Source organism: Tasmannia lanceolata, unplaced genomic scaffold (assembly GCF_043159265.1).
Source record: "Tasmannia lanceolata isolate RefF3 unplaced genomic scaffold, GAP_Taslan_0.1 ptg000002l, whole genome shotgun sequence".
In the NCBI taxonomy this organism is placed as follows: Eukaryota; Viridiplantae; Streptophyta; class Magnoliopsida; order Canellales; family Winteraceae; genus Tasmannia; species Tasmannia lanceolata.
Genome location: NW_027518679.1, coordinates 43344017 through 43364691, shown reverse-complemented (window position 1 = coordinate 43364691; position 20675 = coordinate 43344017). Strand labels below are relative to the sequence as shown.

Below are 20675 nucleotides of genomic sequence, written 5' to 3'. Positions count from 1 at the left end.
CTCGCCGGAATCCGGCCAAAATTCCATTGAATCCGACCGGATCCGTCGGCCAATCTTCACCCTCGCCTCCAATTGCCACCAACAGCACCACGGACTTCGTCCACCTCCACCCTCTACACCATTGTTACCTCCACGCCATCTTCTCAGGCCAGCCACCATTAGATCTGCCACCTACCACCTCCGTTTACCCTAACTCCGACGAGCTCCATTAACTCCGCCAATGCTTTCCTCTAAACTCCAACCAAACCCATTTCCCCCTATTAAACCCTACTCAAACCCTCTTCTTCATCCCCTTCTTCAAGCCCATCTCTATCTCAGCCACCATCCTCAACCTCCAGCCGCCCACCATCTTCTTCTCATCTTGTCTTCACCAAATCCCTCTTCATTTAAAAACCTCAGCCATCATCACCATTTATACCCAAACCCATTTCTGTCTTGCCTATCAGCAACTATTGAAGATAAATTGCAAAGAAGGAGAGTCCCTTGAAGCTAATCTTGAAGCCAAGGATCCCACCTCAGGAATTTCAGGTAATTTACCCTTTAGTCATCTTGATTTTTCTTTTATTTTTTTATATACCTCTTCATTCAGTTTTCATGATGATACCATCAAATTTTATTTTCATTTGCTTCATAGTAGCTTGTGCTCAATTGGTCTTATCCACTTTAATTGATCAAATTTTGTGAAAATGCAATGAGTTCTAAGTGTGTGATGATTAAAGGGGTATATTGGGACTGATTTCTAAGCTCGTCTTAATTTTGTTCCCTTAGTTTACCATGTTGGTAATGTTAGCACCGCTTCCTCACCTAGCCTAATCACATTCTGATGCTTACTTAATCCATGCTTGTCAATTCCTTCGGCTGATTTTTGAGAGTTATGGTAATATCTTCACAGTTTGTTAAATACCAAGGACCATATCATTTCTAAGGTAGTTTTCTCATCACCCTGTTAATTCCCTTTCTTTTAATCGAGTTGTTTGATTTTCCAAAACCAATGCTGTTGTTTCATTTTACGCTAATTTTGGTTTTTGAACTTCAAATTCTACATTTTGGATTTTGTCACTGATGTTTTGATCGAGGAAATGCTTTTCAATAGCAAGGATCTTGCTAAAAATGAATGAAAGTTATACCCAACTTGCTAGCCTGTGTTTTTTTTTTTTTTATTAATTATTATTTTGCCATTTATTGCTTCAACTTCTCAGCACAGCGGAAGGTCAATTAAGTCTGGGAATTCAGGGGACTGGTTATGCTCTGGATTCAAGTTCCTTAATCCCGCAGATAATAAAGAAAATCCCTCTGTCTGTTCTTTGAGAAGCGACATTCAATGGTCATGTCCCATTCGACTACATTATGCCGGCTTATCTTTTCCTCTTTTATTTGGCCCATCTCTTTTACAAGAATTATTTGAACCCATCTCAGTTGGAGCAAATTCTATGTAGAATTTTGACAGGCGCCCATAGGAAATGAACTATTACCTCGGGAGACTCTGTTGATGGAGTGCAATTTTTGCCACATAATTTGCTACCAGAAGTAGCCATCACCTTAAAAGGTTTTCATTTGCCAACCAAAAGGAGGAGATAGAATGGGTGTATGTCTTTACCATAATATCCTAGTGTAGGTATCAACAGCTTTATGTTGTTAGTTTGTCCTTTTGTTCGCATTCTCAATTAGTATTTTCTACACCAAGCTTGCAGGATATTCTTTACTTTCAGTTGAGGTTTCTTATCAGTTTTGAGGCTTCTATCCGTTCTTCGGGAATGGGACATCAATTTCCAAGAGTTTTCATTTGGTTTTAGGCGATGACAGAATGTTTCTTGAGCCAACCCCTTGCCATTCCTATCTTTTTCCCCATCTTAGGGTCTTCACAGGGTTTGAGGGGTTTCCTTTCTTTCCGGGACTATTCTTTGCACGTTCCTCTGGATCCTTTTCGGGATTCCATCGATTTTGGGAACACTTCTCTCGAGTTTAGGTCGCGACGATGGAACGTTTCTTGAGCCAATCTTTTCCCTTCCTGCCTTAGAATTTTCGCAGGTTAAAGGGATTCACTCCTCTTAGAGTGTTTAGCTAGTTAGGACCCTTCCTTAGTGACTGATTGTTTAATAGTTCTTCTTATAGGGTTTTTGTCCGTTCCTTTTGTTTAGAAGTTTGCCCTTAGGGTTAGAAGCTTTTCATCTCTCGTTTGTTTAGGGTTTTTCCTCGCAGGTTAGATATCGTCTCCTTTGAAGATTGATTATGGCTCGTTAGTTTTGTTTTCATCTCTTTGAGATTGTTTACTCGTATCGGAATTTTAGTTCCCTCGTTTGTTTTCTTTCCCCTTAAGCTTTAGGGATCCTGCTTCCCTCTTTAATACCCTACCGTGATATGGTGGGTATAGAGGCTCTTCTATCAGATCCCCTTAAGCTGAAAAGGTGTTAGCGCGCTTTTAAGCGCCAAAAATATAAAAATGTTTCAGCACTTCAAAAAAAGGTTTGAGTAATTATGAGAGTAGTTAGGAGAAGCTGTTTCAAACTACGTTGGCTTGATCATCTTCCACGATGTACATAGTGCAGCTTGGGATACATATCCCAAGTCCAGCCAAACTTTGTAAATAAATCATTTAACCCTTTTAAAAATACCAAAAATCTTCCAAAACATTATTTTTGAAAAAATCTTCCTCTAGAGTTAGGACTTTGTCTTAGATAGAGAGTTTTAGAGTTAGGGTTTTGTCTTTGATTTGTTGTCTGTTTGTTGTGTGCTTGTTTTAGAGTTAGGGGTTTGTCCTAGAGTTATAGGAGCGCCTCCGTCCGGTCAGCTGGTGATCCACATCGCCGACTGATGACTAGAATAGGATGCGTTAGTCCCCCCTTTGTTTTTCTTAAAAAACACAGCCTAGTTACACATAGGTTGTAGAAACCACCTGCATTAGCTTAGGGCTAACCTGCATTTAGTTAGGGCATATAGGGTGTCTTAAAATCTACAATCCATTGGAATTTAAATAATCGCACAAGAAGCTTTAAGAACTAGTCCGGTATTTTAGATCGAGTCTAAGATAGAGGTCTAGGTATCTTAGGCATCATAGTTTAGAATAGGTGCGAAGAACTACGTTGCCTTGATTCTCGTGGAGGCGGGGATACGTAGGCTTCTTTGGATGAATATCAGATCATCTAACGACTCGGGCTGAAGCATTAGAGTCTTAGGTTTTGTTGATGGTACTTTAGGGCTTGTGTTTGCATTTTGTTGATGATTTTTGCATAGGATCATGGCAGCGTGTGTGCATTTCCTTGCTTACTTACGTACTTAGCTGTAACATTTACCTGCTTATGTGTTTTACCTAGTTGCTTAGTTGTAGTTCTTACCTGCTTAGCTGTAGTTCTTACCTGCTTAGCTGTAGTGCTCACGTGCTTAGCTGTAATTCTCTATCTTCATTAGGTTACTGATTATTATCCTTTACTATCATCTACTGATGTTTGCTCATTGCGCAGGTTTATCTTCTTAGTTGTATCGCTTTACTGCTTTACTGCTTTTTCTATCTGTCATTTACTGCTCTCTAGATGTGATGTGTTAGGATTTTATATTAGGCACTATGTATTCGCCCCAATGTAGATAGGCGCTATGTGTACGCCATAGGTTTTATTACTGCATTTTCTATCTGTCATTTACTGCTTTCTAGATGAGATGTGTTAGGTTTTTATATTAGGCACTATGTATTCGCCCCAATGTAGATAGGCGCTATGTGCACGCCATAGGTTTTATTTCATTATTCTATTATTTGCCTGGCATTTTTTTTGTTCCTTATTTCATTTACTATTCATGATTAACTGCTAATTTTAGATTTCGTTTCCTGTACAGACTTATACCTGTAGCTGTAGCATGCATGCGTTCGTCCACCAGAACTTAGACACATATTAGTCATGTCACTCATAACCTAGTTATTCTTAGGTCACATTTATTTCGGTCCTTTTGTGTGTGCTTATTTTCATCTCCGAGACATACATGATTAGATAGACATTTTTTCGGAGATGCGTGTTCCCATTTCACATGATTTTCGCCTAAAACTCTTCGAAGTTATTAGATAAATGGCATAAGAGACCAAGTGTTCGCACTCGGGCGAATTGGGGGTGCTCTTCGAACCTTCTCCAGTCGTCATCAGGCATGGACCGTCTGTATCTCTGGTTATCTGTTGCAAACAGAGCATTTGTTTTTGGGGTTCCATGGCCTATCCATGGATGGCGACTCTGAGTTATTTTTAGGTACGTTTTGGTTTTGGGATTTATCCTTAGATCAAGAGGTATCTCATTCATCCAGTATCGTCACTCATGCTATGCTATGAGAGGCACCTATTTCGAGAGTTCCTTGGTAGAGCTCTCCTTCACATGTGGAGATCTTTGAGGAGTGCAGAGGATCGCGTGTCCTCCGCACTCGTTCTCAGATCGGGGTCCACAGGTACCCAACAAGATCAATGCTTGTACTTCATCACCGAAGTCTATCTTCATGGCAATTAACTGATTTAACACTTCCTGGAACTTGCTGAGGTATTCAGTGGCATTCTGTCGGATAAGCTTCCTAATCATGAAGGCCTTATGCTGCGAGTTCTTGCTCTCATACATATCCTCCAATTTCTTCCAAAGCTCGTAAGCATCAGTCTCCTGAGCGACATGATAGATAATGATATGATCAACACACTGCCTAATCATAGCAATAACTTTCCGATTGAGTTTCTTCCAATCGGCATCATTTGTCGTTGTTGGTTTGACCCCCTGTAATTCAATAGGGTCAAGTATAGGCCTGGGAAAATTGGCCGAACCGGGCCGAAACCGAGCCGAAACCGAACCGATAATTCGGTTTCGGTTTGGGTAAATCAAACCGATTCAAATTTCGGTTCGGTTTCGGTTCGGTAGAACCAAATTGATGTTCGGTTCGGTTCGGTTTCGGTTTCGGTTTGAACCCTTGCCGAACCGAAACCGAACTGAAACACTAACCCAGTGTTCGAAACCACCGTTGAAAAAATTGCAGTAAAAGTTTTTTCATGGAAAATGAGTGACAAAGTTTTCATGTAAAATTGCATTAATATAACTTTCCCTTATATTGGAAACCCTAGTTTCCCTCTTATTTTTCTCGACTCAAGCACGCTGCTGTGAGGAGAAAAACCAAGGGGAAAACTCCATCTTCAACCTCCCGCAGCCAATCAAAAGAACAAAAGGTAATCACACATAGTTTTGTTCAAGTTTGTTCAAGTTTTGTAAATGGATCGCCTTTGTTACTACTATTAGATTAGTACTTTATTTATTTTAAGCTTTTGTTTGCTAGTTAGGAGAAAAACCGAGGGGAAAACTCCATCTTCAACCTCCCGCAGCCCGCTTGGCCATCGTCTTCAACCTCATCGTCCAAACAGTTGGTACTCTCTCTCTCTCTCTCTCTATCTACAATTTCTATGTTTCTTGTCTTCCTTATCTATCTCTTTCTCATTTTTGCATTTTATTTTTGAGAAACCCTTGTGTGCTCATCTTCTCTAAACCTAAAATAGGCTTTCTAAACCTGAAATAGGTCTTGTGCTCATCTTCTCCAACCTGAAAATTTCGTGTGAAACCCTATTTCATGATTTTGAGAAACCCTATTTCGGGTTAATAAATTGGGGGTTTTGGTTGCTAGGGTTTCTAGGGATTTTTTGACTTTTGTTTTTTGATTTTTTAACACATAGAACTATAGAAGTATGATTCAAACTCTCTCTCTCTCTCTCTCTCTCTCTCTCTCTCTCTCTTGGTTTTTTCTTTTTACAGAATTTTTGTTTTTTGATTTGTTTTTAATCTTTTTTTGCCTCCTTTTGTGGTTTGATGTTCTATAAAACAATCACAAATGCAGGAAATATTCCCTCTTTTGCTAAGGTATCAGCCCTCTCATTGACACCCCCATATATGTGTATGAAAAATGGAGATGTTTATCTGACATTTCCCATTGTTTTGTTACCTTGATATCCCCTATTTAGATTGCTTATTCATTTGCTGTTACAATTCCAATCAGTTGAACACATTAGACCGTTGAGGGGTGGAAATATCATTTCCCTTTACATATTAACTGCTGCTTTAGGCTTCTAATGGGGGTTTTCATCTCCATGTCGAGAAGCACGATGTCTCTGCTCGACATTATCTCCAGGGCTGGAATGTTGTTAATTACTGTTCTTCTGAGTTGGCTTAACTTTCCTGTTATTCCTACACCGCCAGTGTGTCGTGTATCAAGTTAAAATTTTGATGGATCTTTGTTATGAAATCTGGGATCAGCAGGTACAGGAAATTCAATATAATTTTGATGAACATATTACTGTTGTAGTTTTGCTTATTCATCATCACACATTGCAGAGATTCCTTTTAGTGTGTGGGTTGCTCTTGGTTACAATGCTGGGCTAGTCCTCAGATCTCCGGGTTATGGATCAATGGAGACTTGAAAGATCTAATCCAAGATCTGTAGTTCCCTGGTATGGCGAAGAGATTCAAATTTTTGGTTCACTTTCTACTCTGTCTGGGAAACTAATCCACACAGCCATTCTCAGAGCTGAACTACCTCACATGCCCTTTACAAAGCTATTTTCGCTGGAGCTTTCCCTACCAAATAGTTACTGAAGAATGGAACTGTTTCCATTGTTTAGATCATGAGTTCCTTGTTATGGACCTTGCTGGCTATATGTAGGGAATCTCTTGTTTTTATTTGCAGTAGGGAAAAAATTTGATGAATCGCTCAAGAATCATTAGCTAGAACTCTAAAATCAGAATCACTTTAGAAAATGGTTACCGAAACAAAGCCTAGACTTCTTTTCAACAAATTTATCCTTACAAACACAAAAATCTCATCTACCAAATCTTGAGAAGTAGAATGAAGCTCACCCCCGACCCAAATTTGATATGTTTTTTTTTTAATTTTCAATATTTTTTTACAGATTTTGGTTTTTGAGGGTTTTGACTAATTCACAAGTATAGAACTGTAAATGAAGCTTCTTAGAGTATTGTAACTTGTAAGTCTAATAATTTTTGCTCAACCTTTCCTAACTTTGCAAGAAGATGAGTTCGCAAAGTCCTCCAATTGAGACTACTCAGGAAGTTGGTCGTAGCCCACGTCGTGCTCGCATCCCCCGCCCGAAAAAAAAGAATCTATCTTATCAAGGATCTTCAAGCCAACCAGTGGCTAGGTATATAATCTCACTTTTTAGAACCTTATTATGTTGTTTTAGAAGTAGAATGACATAAGAGTTTTTAGATACATTTGAAGAATCTATTTATTTTCTTTTGTTACAGTCATTCTGATTCTGTGGAAATGAATGTGCCTATTAATGTTGATGAAGATGATATTCCAATGTCTGATAAAGGTGCCTATGATAATGCCTTCAATTTGAGATCAAAAGTGTGGATCGATTTTAGGAAAGAAAAAAAGGAAGATGGGTCTGAATGGGCTTATTGCAATAAAAAATACGCAGGAAGTAGTAGAGTTGGAACTAGTAGTTTGAGTAACCATTTAAAGACGTGCTTTGCTTATAAAAAGAGCAAGAGACAAAAGCTTGATGTGGGCCAACAGATTCTTAAAATGGGGGAGAAAAAGATTGATGGGAGTGTTGATATTAGTTTTTTTGAGTTCAATCAACAAATAAGCCGTGATGATTTTACTCAGATGGTTATTTATCATGAATATTCCTTTTCTATTGCCAATCATGTTTTTTTTAGAGTTTTTCTCAGAAATCTTCAGCCGATGTTTAAGTTGATTACTCGGAATACTGTGAAAGCAGATTGTCTGAAAATGTATGAAATTGAAAAGAAGAACATTTATGAGGAACTTGAGAGCCTTCCTTGTAAAGTAAGTCTAACATCGGATATGTGGACTTCAAGAACCATGGAAGGTTACTTATGCTTAACGTGTCATTTCATTGATAATGATTGGAAGCTTCAAAAGAAAATTTTAAACTTCATAAATGTTGAAACTCCTCACATGGGTGAAGAGATCTCTAAGTCAATTATTGCTAGACTTTATGATTGGAACATTGATAATAAAGTCTTTAGTATCACCTTGAATAATTGTACTACTAATGATGTTGTCATTCGGGAGATGTTAAAAGTATTCCACCCAAAGAAATCTCTTATCTCGAATGGAGAGTTTCTTCATGTTAGGTGTTGTGCACATATCTTAAACCTCATTGTTCAAGATGGTTTAGGATATCTTCGTGAAAGCATCCACAATATTCGTGAAAGCATCAAGTTTGTTAAATCTTCAGTAGCTAGATTGGAGAGGTTCAAAAAAATTGCAAATCAAGTTCGGTCTCCTAAAAGCTCTCTTTTTTATGATGTGCCTACTAGATGGAATTCCACATACTTGATGCTTGTTAACACTCTTAAATTCAAGGAAGCTTTTAATCGTATGGCTGAATGTGATACGAAGTACACTTGTGCACCATCAGAATATGAATGGAATCTTGCAGAGATGATTGTTGGTTGTTTGAAATTATTTTATGATGTTACCGAAAGGATTTCTGGTTGTCGATATCCCACATCAAATCTCTATTTCAATGATATTTGTGATATATATCTTGCTTTGAAGAAATGGAATACTAGTGAAGTTAATTGCATTAGCAACATGGCCGTGTCAATGCTTGAAAAATTTGAGAAGTATTGGGGAATTACTAGCATTATATTGGGGATTGCTTCCATTTTAGATCCTCGATATAAAATGAAATCGATTCAATACTTCTTTCGAGAAATTTATTCATATGAAGAGGAAAGAAAGATGAATGTTGAGAATGTGAAGAATGCATTATTTCGTCTTTATGATGCATACGTGGAAAAATATGATAGACATGATATAATTCCATATGGGCATGTTTCCACATCGATTGCAACTTCCTCGACATCAAATTCCAACTTGGCAAAACTTGCTGTTTTTGTTATGGAAACTACCGAGGAGACACCACAAAAATCTGAATTAGAACTCTACTTGGACGAAAAAGTGCATCCTGGGGCAGGGATTGAATATGGTACTTTTGATATATTGTCTTGGTGGAAATTAAATGGTCGAAAGTATCCAATGGTTGCTCAAATTGCTCGTGATGTTCTAGCCATTCCGATCTCTACTGTTGCTTCTGAAAGTGCATTTAGCACAGGAGGTCGAGTTCTTGATGAGTATAGGAGTAGCTTGAAACCAAGTACTGTAGAAGCTTTAATTTGTACTCAAGATTGGTTGAAGGCTAAAGGAAATGGTAATGTCACTACAAGAAAAAGGGTTATTACCGACGTTCACTTACCGGCGTTCTTAAAAAATGTCGCTAATATTGTATATACACCAACGTTTACTAAATAAAACGACGGTGAAATGATATTCTCACGCCACTAAGTTGTACCGCCCAAATAGATATACACCGACGTTCACTGAGCGTCACTAAAGTAGATATATTACTGACGTTTTGTATTGAAACGTCGTTAATTAATTTTTTGCATCTTGGAATTCAGCGACGTTGGGGAGAACGTCCCTGGATATAATATTCACCGGCATTTTATATCAAACGTCGGTGGTTCTTTAATACAAAACCCTCGATATTTTAACTCTATTACTCTCTATTAGGGCACAAAACACATTCCATCGATATTTTTTTCTCTCCCGTGTGCACAAAAACCCTCTCCGGCCTCAACCCAGGGCCATCACCTCCACCATCTCGACCGTCCGGTCACCCATCAAAACCCTAATTCCACCTTATCCTCCAAACTGCCATCCTTGCAAACCCATTTTCCTATCACCATCATCATTGTTATTCATCTTCTCCGTTAGATCCAGCCACTCTCTGGCAACCCCGTCAAATCCGGCGAGATCTTCTCTACTCCGGAAACATCACCACCTCCACTCCTTGATCGGAGAGCCTCAAGCTGTGGGGAAGGATCGGAGTAGGATTTTGGGAGAAAGTGTTGAATTCTAGGGTTGTGAATTTGGGGGAAGCTGAACAGGTTCTTGTATGTGAAGATAAGGATTTGGAGCTGGAGGCTTTTCCCTGTAAATAGAATTCTAATTAGAATCCTAAAATCCGGATTCTAAAATCATTGTATGCAAATGGCCATTAGATCCAGGCCCCTTTCGTTGGCTCTGGAGGCTTTTCCCTGTAATCTGCAAGAACAACTCAATCGATACATGGATGGAAGGTTATTCTCTTACACTATTCTTTCTTTTATTTAATTTAAGTTTTCGCTTGAATTTTGAGATGTGTGTTCCTGAATTTTTTATCTTGATAAGCATTTGAATTAGTTCAGCCAGAATTAGTTGAAACAATCTTTTATTTGTCTCTGATTTTTAATTGCATTTCTGAATTTTTTAACTTGAAGCTTTTTTATAAACCTAATTCCACACTTCAAATCATCCTAAATCCCCTGCATTTCCACAATTAGAGCCCTAAATCGGCACACCAATACATACATTTTGTATGTATGTATATGAACAAAGATGTCTGCATATGCTTCATTCATTGTTTCGAAACTCCCCTGCATCATCATGGACCTCCTGGAGTTGGCTGCCTTTTACCCTGGTCTTGTCCAGGTGAGTATTTTGGCCTATAAATACAATCAAAACTCCATTGACTCTTTTGAGTTAATTATGATCACGTCAACCGAGTACTAAGCCGAGTCATCCAAGTACTCGACTGCTTCGTTCTGAGTCGATTAGATGCACATCATTTTGCTAATTTATCAGGAGCCTTATATGCAACTGTTGGACTCAACAGGTCAAATAGATGTAAAGTCAATTCTCAACAAAATTGGTCTTTAAATTTCCACCGAAACCGACACAAAACGACCAAAATGTTTCCATTTCCATCCCCTCCGAAACCGAAACCAAACGTTTCCATCCCCTCCATAGTTCGTATGTGTAGCTTAGGATCAAACCGTAATTGTACAAATTATTCATGTCAATGTATTGACACATTTAAAAGCAAGGCGTTTTGACTGTTCTTTTTCTTTTATCGTTGGATTGATGTTACAATGGTCTTCAACTATTTTAGATGCATAATTGCCTAGCCATTGAGTGCATTTTTTCAATTTCAGTCAAGTGTTACATGGGACAGCTGGGGGAATGTCAGGGACTCTTCAGCAAGTCCAAGCTCGAAACCAACAACTTCCTACCCAGGTCTGCATTGATGAATACAGATACTTGCTTATTTGTTTATTCTTGTTATGTGTTGGGGTGACTGGAATAGTGAAACAGGACATAGAAAGCGAGATGAATCTGGCAATGACTCCAGGGGTGCAGGTCCTGATGGATCTTAAATTGGAGTTCCTGGTATTGATTATTCTAACTTGTGGAGTTCATTTTTTTTTGAATGGTGACTTGTGGAGTTCATATATATTTAAATTTTTTTAAAAAAATAATTGCAAACCCTTATTGCAAAGAAATTACCTTCACATCTTATTTGGCGGCTGTGAGTTATTTGCGAAGCACTTCATAAGCAGTTTCTACTTGAGCTCCCATTATTTACTTTTTTGAATGGCACTTGAAATCCTATTATGATTACAAATTTTTGCATATTGCTATCAATGTACATAATCATGACCAGTAGTTACACAATTATGTAATCCTAGAATAGGAATTTTAGCCAAGTGCACTAAGAAATGGTCCTACCTCAGTTCTTCAAAAGATGTAGCCATGCTTTTTTAGCCACAGAATATGAACTAAGGAAAGTTTTGGGGTTTGTGTTCTCGTACTGAATTATAATCTCAATTGACGAAATTTTCTTGTGCTGAGGAAATGCTCCCTGTTCTTGTCTGGTTTGGATTTGTTTGTCTTTCCTTTGAAAATAAGGCCCTGTTTGGAAAAAAAATTTATTTCCACAATTTATAGGAAAATGATATGGTTATGGTTAATTAAGAGGGATATTATCATAAATTGAAGGTCCCTATGAGTAAAAATTGAATAGGGTTAGTTCAATTTAATGAACCATTGAATATCTTTTATTTATCTCATTCCGTTGGGCTCATTAGAATTGGGTGCAAATTGGGAACGCCGGTGAAAGTTTACAAGTCCGGTAAGGGTTCAGAAGATCAGTCTAGTTCCTTCGATTCAGAAGAAATCTGACATCTTTCGGTATTGGATCGTTTCCCTCTTCAAAGCTATAGTTAATCAGTCTATTAATTTCTTTTTACAGTGCATCAATTCATTGTAATTCTGGTTCATAACACAATTATAGTATTTTACTAGACATTCTCTTAACTCTTAAGAAAAGGTTACTAGACATTCTCTAGAGCCTACTTGTGCATTTGTTATTGTTTACATGCCCTGAGTTGATTAATATATTATGAGCTTTGTGCCAAAATCTCTGCCATGATGAGGAAGTTTTGTCCAACAATGATGTCAAAATGCAGCTCTAGTTATGCGAGTTTGTTTAGCTATTGTATCTACACCTTACATACAAATGTGTATGACATCAGTTTATTGTATTTATGGTTCGTATTGTTTTGTGCCTTATTTGTATCCCATAACTCCAACACAGTGAAGCAGTGTGATCAGGAAATGATGTTTAATATTTATTAACATTAGTAAATAATCCAAATAAATATTTATAATTCTAAAATATATATATATATATATATATATATATATATAATAAGCAAAATAAGTAATAGTTGAAACTCGTGTTATCTATTTTTTGTAGTTGTAGTATTTATAACTCAACCGCCTAGTGTCGAGTCGACTAGGATTTACTTTGGCCACGTTTTGACCTGCCTCCGCGTTTTGAAACAATGCTTACACTGATCATGACCGACATAAAAGAGAGCAATTGATCTCCAATTTGGCTACAAGATTATGTGACAGCTCATTCACATGTCAAAGAAGAGCATGAACTTAGCTTTTATTAGAAGGGAACTGATTTTGTGAATGCTAGTCAGTGAATGTCGATGAAAGCAAGACTTTGAAGTTGCTTACAAAGATGATAGTAAAGTTGAATGCTTAGTTGGCTAGGAAATTTGATATCAAGGATCTGGTGGTTGGAGATCAACCACAAGTTGTGTTTTGTCTTTGTTCCATGGCATAGTGAGTTAACTATCAAAGTTGCAGTCTGTGATGGCTTTGCCCCCTATAGAAGCAGAGTATAGGCTTTGCTCCAAAATGTGTCCAAGGCTAATCCTAGTCCACCCGGCTTGATACAGCTAAGTTCTTGATCGACTAATAGGAGTCAGTAATTGGTGTAGTCATAGAATGGGTGAGTCAAAGAAGTTTTGATTGACTTGGTATGGCAAAATGGGATTCAGACAAGCACCTGACCAAGGTAAAATGGAGTAGACTTTGGCGATTGAATGATTAAAGCAGAGAGTTTTGAAACAGTGAAACATGCCCATTTCATATTCGAGCACAAACATAGCAAGACACCAATATTTACTTGCTTTTGCAATCTGATTAGCTTTACCATTACTTATTATGTGAATGACAGATATGTTATCTATTCAGTAAGTAGACACTTAAGTCTTAGTCCATGCCGGCCATTTGCTAGCTTAATTGAGCTCCAACACACCCTTCTCAGCTTCGTCAAAGAGCATCCTTGCTCGCTTGATCTGACTCTTCATGAAATTATAAAAGTTAAATAACGCCTTTCTCCAACAGCTTAAGCTTTTGGCCATTATTGCCCAGCTAAGGTCTTTTGCTCTGTTTTTTTTTTTTTTGAATGGTAGCTAAGGTCATTTGTTTCTTTCAAAAGCTAAGGTTATTTGTTTCTTTCAAGTGTATCCCGTTACTTTTGCATTTATGGTTTTTAACTATTCTGCAGCATGGTGGAGATGCGCTTGTTCTTTGCTTTGTTGACTTCACAAATCCAGGGTGTGCAACAAGTGCTTTGAGGGCTTTGCAAGGTGACTCTTCTCTCCCTTATCTTTCTCATTGTTGGTTGAAGGTTACAATTGCTTTAGGGTAGTTCAATTGGCACCTCTTAGCATTTGCTACTTCACATTATAGGGGTCATTACCACAATTCTCATGCGCGCGCGCACACACACATGCACGCACATTATATATTTGAGAAACAAGTTGAAAATGTTGAAAATAATTCCTTTTTGGTTTGCCTATTTACTTAATGTTTCTAAAAAGATTTATATAAAGCTAGTATATCATGAATCTCAGATTCTTTTCATTTCTATATTATCCATTAAAGAACTACCTCTCTTCTTCGCTTCAAAGTTTTCCTTGCTATCATTTAATGCGACCATGAGAGAGTGCTATGTGGAATTTATGCTTTCACTATTCTCGTTACCCTATCAGTTTTCAATATGATGTAATTTTAAGTGTTAAAAGAAGCATTCTCTGGAGAAAGTTCAAACATCTCTGTGTGCAAACACACTCCTGTGACCTGGATAACTTCTCAGTTTTTTATTAGTGTCGAATGGTCTATATCATTACTTCTATAACTGATCTGCTATGTCCATTTCATTCATTGATGAACTCGTCTTTCTGATGCTATCACAGGATATCTTCAAGAGCTTGTTTAGAAGCTCAGCAAATTGGCCAAGCCATAGACAACAATGATCTCTCTGCAGCTAGTTCCGTTGGGGGCCCAACGCTAATGCTGACTGGGTCCAAAATGTCAATAGAGCTTTCATCAAGGTTATCAAAGTTTCTAGAATTCAGTTAATCAAAGGCGTTATATTATGGTTCATTTCAGTATAATATTGTTTTGGTTTTTTATTTCTTGTTTTTGTTACATTCCTTTTGTCAACTGAGCTTAAGTCCTGAGGAAAAGACCGAGGTTGATACATTCAAGTCCTCTTTAGCTACATTGATTTCATCAGGTGCATTGCATTTTTATGGTGTAGGACCTCAACATGGGCATAAGTCGAGGTGACATGTTCATTCATCTTCACCGCAAGAAAGACGGGATTTATGATGCTGTAGAGCAAAATATTATAGTACGTTTCATAACATTGATGCTTGTTTAAAAAATGTTATAGAACCGTGTAAAAGATCTCTGGAGATGTTATATAATTTTGTTTCTTGTCATTGTATTTGAAACGATGGATGCCATTATAATGTCATTTAATGTCCTTTAAATAGTCTTTTTTTAGTACTGTTGGATGTCACACTGAGGAAGAAGTTGTTGGTATATGGGTTGATTTTAGATGGAGATGGAGATAGTTGGTTTGATGATTTTTGTTTGGAGGACCTTCTTGGGTTTAATTTAAATGGAAATGGTGGTTTGATGACTTTGGATGCTTTTTTTTCTATCGTTTGGATGCCAATATGTGTATATATATGTTACTTTCTTATGGTGGTACATGTTTTATACAGGTTCATATTCACTGTGCTGCTTTATTTCCAAAAAAAAAATGCTAATCACCGGCGGTCATAAAACCGTCGATGAATAATAAAAAGAAAACGCCTCTACATCTTTTACCGACGGTCGAGAACGCCGGTGTATATCATCTACACCAACGGTTCCAATGAACGTCGGTATAGTTTAAAGAGAAAGTCCTAATTTTTACTCTCATTTACCGACGCTCATGGCCGTCGGTGTAAAAAAACCTTTACCGACGCTGTTGAAAACCATCGGTGAATGTCCTTTTTTCCGGCTCTTTCACCCCTTTTTTACCGACGTTTAAAACCGTCGGTATAACATCATACAGCGATGGTTTATTAGAACCGTCGGTAAAAGGGTTTAGTCATGGTAGCATTACCGACGCTATGACAAACCGTCGGTGTTACGTTTACCGATGTTTTTACGACGTTTTACCGATGCTCATGAACGTCGCTAAATGTCCTTTTTCTTGTAGTGTGTTTTTTCTTTACTTAATAAGTTTTTTTATGATTTATCTTTTTTTAACTATGTAAATTCTTTTGATATATTTATACTTTATTTTTCATAGGGATCGCACATCTCGGGTCGATTGATGCATATTCAACTATTACCTCGGCTTCTACAATTGATAGTGAATATGATAGTCATTTAATTGAATCATTGGATGATGAATCAACGATTGGATGATGGTAGGTAATTTTAAGCATTAGTAATGTTGCATCTTTTCAACATGGAATGTGTTATGGGTGGGATGGAAGAGTGTTTATTAGTAGTAACTACTTGTTAGTGTTTATGTTCATACTTATGTTTGTTCGTCTTCTTTTCTTAAGTCATCTTATTGGTGTTGTTTCTGTTGTGCTGTTGTTCTAGATGCTATACATGCCACCATTCTCACGGGGAAGGATGAGGAAATGGCTGGGGAAGACGTATGATTTTAGTCATATGTAATGTTAGATTTTAATTTCTCGAAAAACAATTGCGGTCTATGACTTGACTTGGGAAAAGAAATTCCTACATCTGTTTTTGAGACTTTTCTCTTTTGTATGTAATGACTAGTCATCATATAGTAGTGCTGTGATAATAGAGTGTATGTGTGCCATGATACATAAATGTGGGTGGGTTGCATCTTTTCGGATTTCTGGATGTGTACAATGGTTCTTTTAATTGTGGGGATGTCTGTAACCTTGTGAAGATTGGTGGAATCTTTCCTTGATATCATGGCAATATTTTTCAGGTAGTATATTCTATCGTTGTGTTTTGTTGGAGGTAGCTCAACAAATGGGAATATTTTTTTATGCTTGATTCATAACATGAGTGGGGCTTATCAATCATCATTTTACATCAGAATCTGAGTTGTTAACTGTTTTGTCATAATGGGCTGGAATTCCTTATCTTGATAATTGTTAGCTGAAGGAGTAAAGAGGTTTCATTAGAGGTTGGCTTTCTCTCAGATTTTGTTATCATAATCATGTCTTAACACTAATAACCTCTTTTAGCTTTACTAGCCTTGCGATTAATTGAAATGAGTTTTACTATAATTCAGTGTTCTCATACATACGATATAGAATCCTGTGGTTTTCTCAAATGCTTGTTGATACTCAATTGAGTTGGGTACGTGGTCATTACAGGGTATGGGCTGAAAGTATTTGATGTCGTCTTGAAATATTTGCCCTGTATTTTATTCAGTGTAAAATGGAAAATGCTATGACTAGTAACAGATAGTTAAGATAGTTAATGTAATTACTTGAGAAATGCTAACAAATGCAGATTTATTTTGTTCAGTTAGATAATGTCCTTATCAGGTTGAAAAAATGATATTAACTTGCTCAAACTTGTATGTTCATATTAACCTATGGGTAAATTCATCTCTTTTATCGTTTGAGTCCCTTCAAAGAATGTGATCATTCTTTCAATACTAAAAGTTGGGATGAGTTAACAGGTAATTAGATCAGTGTGTTAGTATCAGTGTTTTGTGCAAGCTTAATTTGCGATTTTTACTTATACTGGCAATTTGTGAGTTAACAAAGGAAATGATTTATTCTGGTTGTGCAATGCTAGCTCATGGTATGAGCTCATTATGTAGTTTCCATTTTCTCTTTGTTGCCAGTAGGAAATAATTTGATATGTTGCTAATATTGTCAATTCACTGTTTGCATAATTGCATTGCTCTTTATAAAAAACTGTCAGCATTAGTTCACGATATGAATTTGACCTTTGTAAATGTCAGTTCCTCATGTCTTGAAGGTCAAAAAGTAAACTTTCACACACATCACCAAGACATGTACAAGTTTATGTAAAATTTTGTTCATATATCTGAAAAGGATACCTCTTTGGTCTCATGTCGATATTGTTGAAAAATGTTTCAGGGAGCATTTAATAAGCCTGATGAATTCTAAAATCAAGTTTTTTTTAGTGCACGAAGCAAGCTCTTCAACATTTGATTGCACTCCTTTGTGTGTGCTAGTCAGCATCCAATCTATCTCGCCCTTCATTTTTTCCCCAAATTGGGCCATGCATTTGTACAGAAGAGGACTTTGTATAGTCGCCCCATTTTTTTGAGCCATTTTTTCTCATGATCAAAGGTATCCAAAATAGAAACAATCCAGTTCCTCCTTGCTATCTGTGAGGATATGATGTCTCATCTTGAATTTTCTCAATGAAACGAGACAGGAGATTGTGACGGGAAATGGATTTGAATATTTGTGAGTTGTTTCTGTGGGGTTTTAAGGCACTTTGTTTGTGATGCCCATAAATTGGAATTTGACATATTCTTCTCAAATTCCAATTTATATATAGTTTATGTGACAGATCATTTAGAATTTTCTTGACCATGTTGTGTGAATGCTCAAATTGGTTAAACTCGTAAACAAAATCATACACCAACATTCAAAAAACAACTAGAAATGCTCCTTAGTGGTTGAGGGCTGTAGTCTTCTAAGCATTTTCACCTCCATTTTCACCTCATGTTTTTAATGGAAAGGGGCCAATTATTTTACACCCCGAAAGAAACCGAAAACCGAACCGAAACCGAAATTTTCAAATCAGTTCGGTTTGGTTCGGTTTGGCCATTCAGAATTTCGGTTCGGTTCGGTTTCGGTTTGGAGTGTAGGATGGTTCGGTTCGGTTCGGTTCGGTTTGGGGGTCAAACCGAGCCGAAACCGAACCATTGCCACCCCTAGTCAAGTAGGTCCTTGCTACAAAGTAGATCTTCCATAACTGTTTTCCATATGGAATAATTTGAATGCTTCAGTGTCAACAAAGTACTCCCGGTTGAGCTTGATCTTCCATTTTGGACATACACAAGAATACGGAACCATTGAAACCTGACAACTTTGATACCAGTTGTTGGGAAAAAATACCACTAACTTGGTGTTGGCCCTGAACACACAGATTCACAAACGCAGCGGAAAAATATAATGAACAGCACTGTATCACAAGATTTAATTTTTCCCTATTTATGTAGATCAAACGGGATATTAAATATTAATAGTAATCAAGCATAGGAACACAACCTAACCAACACATAATAAAGTCACGGTATTTTTACGTGGAAAATCCCATTATAGGGTTAAAAAACCACGGGACCGTAGTCCGAACAAATCTCCACTATGAATAATAATGTGGTTACAGAAGTTCTCTCTAGATCACTAGAGGATCACAAATATCATCACCCTAAGGTGGATTTCAACAATGAACAAGTGGGTATTAGAAATACCAGGATAGGAGAAGGTTATCAACGATCAGAACCATTCAGATTGGAGCTCTCAATGTCGGGAACAACATACTGAAATTTCATCCAATTTGGAGTTGATTTCACTGTTGGATCTTCCGGCAAGGCTTGCTGCTCTCTTGTCTCTATATCTCGCTCTCTCTCTCTCTCTCTCTCTCTCTCTCTCTCTCTCTCTCTCTCACTCCGTAACTGCCCACCACCACCGTTTTTTATTTTTTTTTATTTTGTGTGTGTGTAGATAACTATGAAGAAATAAAGAGAGGTTATCTCATTTGGGCCAAACATATGGGCCCTCCACTAAGGAGGGACTGGGCCCAGCAATAAATGTCATGTACATATTTATTTTGAATGGTATATAGGGGTGCAGTGTCTTCAATGTGTGAGCATCAAGTCTCAGCTTGCTACTTTCTCTGTATTTCAAAATGTGAACCACTTCACTAGTGTGCAAGTTCCATTGTGAAATTGGTGGGGAAAACTACAAAGACATTTCAGGAGTCCCTCTGCTCCCATTGAATAGTGCATACTACCTGCCATTTGTTCATCAAAATTTGTGAAAAATTTTCACTATGATACCATGCTAATTGTGTACATGACTATTTTTCCTTAGAAATTTTCTTCACATCACATTGTAAATATGGCTCCATTGTCATATAGCCATATGCAGGTTTCTGGGAAGACAGTTTCATAGTTCATTTTTTGGGAAAAATATAGATACATCCCTTCAACTTTCTGACATTTTCAACGAGAACCCTGACTTTTCAAAGTCATCAACGATGGTTCCTAGATGCAATAGCCATTCCAAGAAATAGCTTCTACGATGGTCCCTAGCAAATCCCATTTTCTTAATATGTTATTTGGATTGTTTATAAATATAGGTCTCCCAAGCCAAGAACGGCTATGAGGACTTCTACATTCCAATGAATTTCCATTGTTCCAGCATTTTAGTCGGATATCTAATCTAAATCTAGTGATAATGGAATGAAAAATTCTCAACTCAACAAAGCCTTTGTCCCAAACTAGTTGGGGTCGGCTAAATGAATCCTTTAAGAAAAAAATTCATGAAGAAGGTAAAAGGAATCTACCCGCCTCTAATCCTGGTTATAGTTGGGTTCTTCTACGTGGATCATTTTCTTCCATTATATCCTATTCAGGGTCATGTTCTCTGTTATGTTCCTAGCTATCAAGTCTTTCCTCATTATTTCTACCCAAGTTGTTTTTGGTCTGCCCCTACCTCTTTTTACTCCATCAATTTGGCATGAGTCACCTCTTCTCACCGGAGCATCCAAAGACCTACATTGGATACGTCCAAATCATCTTTAGCGGTACTCTCTCATCTTCTAACTCAATTGGTTCCACCCCCACCTTTTACAAATGTCTTCATTTTTAATTCTATCTAACCTTGTGTGGCCGCACATCCATCTAAGCATTGGCATCCCACCAGCTACACTCATCTTATGCACATGTTGTTTCTTGGTGGCCCAGCATTATGAGCTGTACAGCACGGCTGGCCTCACAGCTGTTTTATAAAACTTTTTCTTCAACTTGGTAGGGATTTTACGGTCACACAGAACTCCTGAGGCAAGCTTCCACTTCAATCAACATGCTCTTATTCTATGGTTAACATCATCTTCAATCTCTCCTTCCTTATGTAGAATTGAACCAAGATAGCGAAAGACATCCCTCT

At 37.5% G+C, this 20675-nt stretch overlaps 1 protein-coding gene across 2 annotated transcripts; it reads left to right on the top strand.

Moving 5' to 3' along the window:
• The first annotated feature begins 9578 nt into the window (after nt 1-9578).
• LOC143885207 (uncharacterized) lies at nt 9579-15169 on the top strand. Of its 2 annotated transcripts, XR_013253169.1 has the most exons (6): nt 9579-10136; nt 11031-11112; nt 11191-11265; nt 13745-13826; nt 14436-14573; nt 14783-15169. XR_013253169.1 is itself a non-coding variant. In XM_077389274.1 (5 exons), the coding sequence occupies exons 1-5, from the start codon at nt 10042-10044 to the stop codon at nt 14456-14458; spliced, it is 357 nt and encodes a 118-aa protein (XP_077245389.1). In that variant the 5' UTR covers nt 9579-10041; the 3' UTR covers nt 14459-15169. The 2 variants fall into 2 exon arrangements, 1 of the variants encoding a protein (XP_077245389.1); XM_077389274.1 differs by having other exon boundaries at nt 14436-15169.
• The last annotated feature ends 5506 nt before the right edge of the window (nt 15170-20675 follow it).

Bases quoted from the DNA above. Each gene is read 5' to 3' on its own strand.
- LOC143885207 (XM_077389274.1), top strand. From the start codon at position 10,042: ATGCAAATGGCCATTAGATCCAGGCCCCTTTCGTTGGCTCTGGAGGCT. The intron at 10,137-11,030 runs GTTATTCTCTTA...TTTCAATTTCAG, and splicing joins AATCGATACATGGATGGAAG to TCAAGTGTTACATGGGACAG. The intron at 13,827-14,435 runs GTGACTCTTCTC...ATGCTATCACAG, and splicing joins TGCTTTGAGGGCTTTGCAAG to GATATCTTCAAGAGCTTGTT.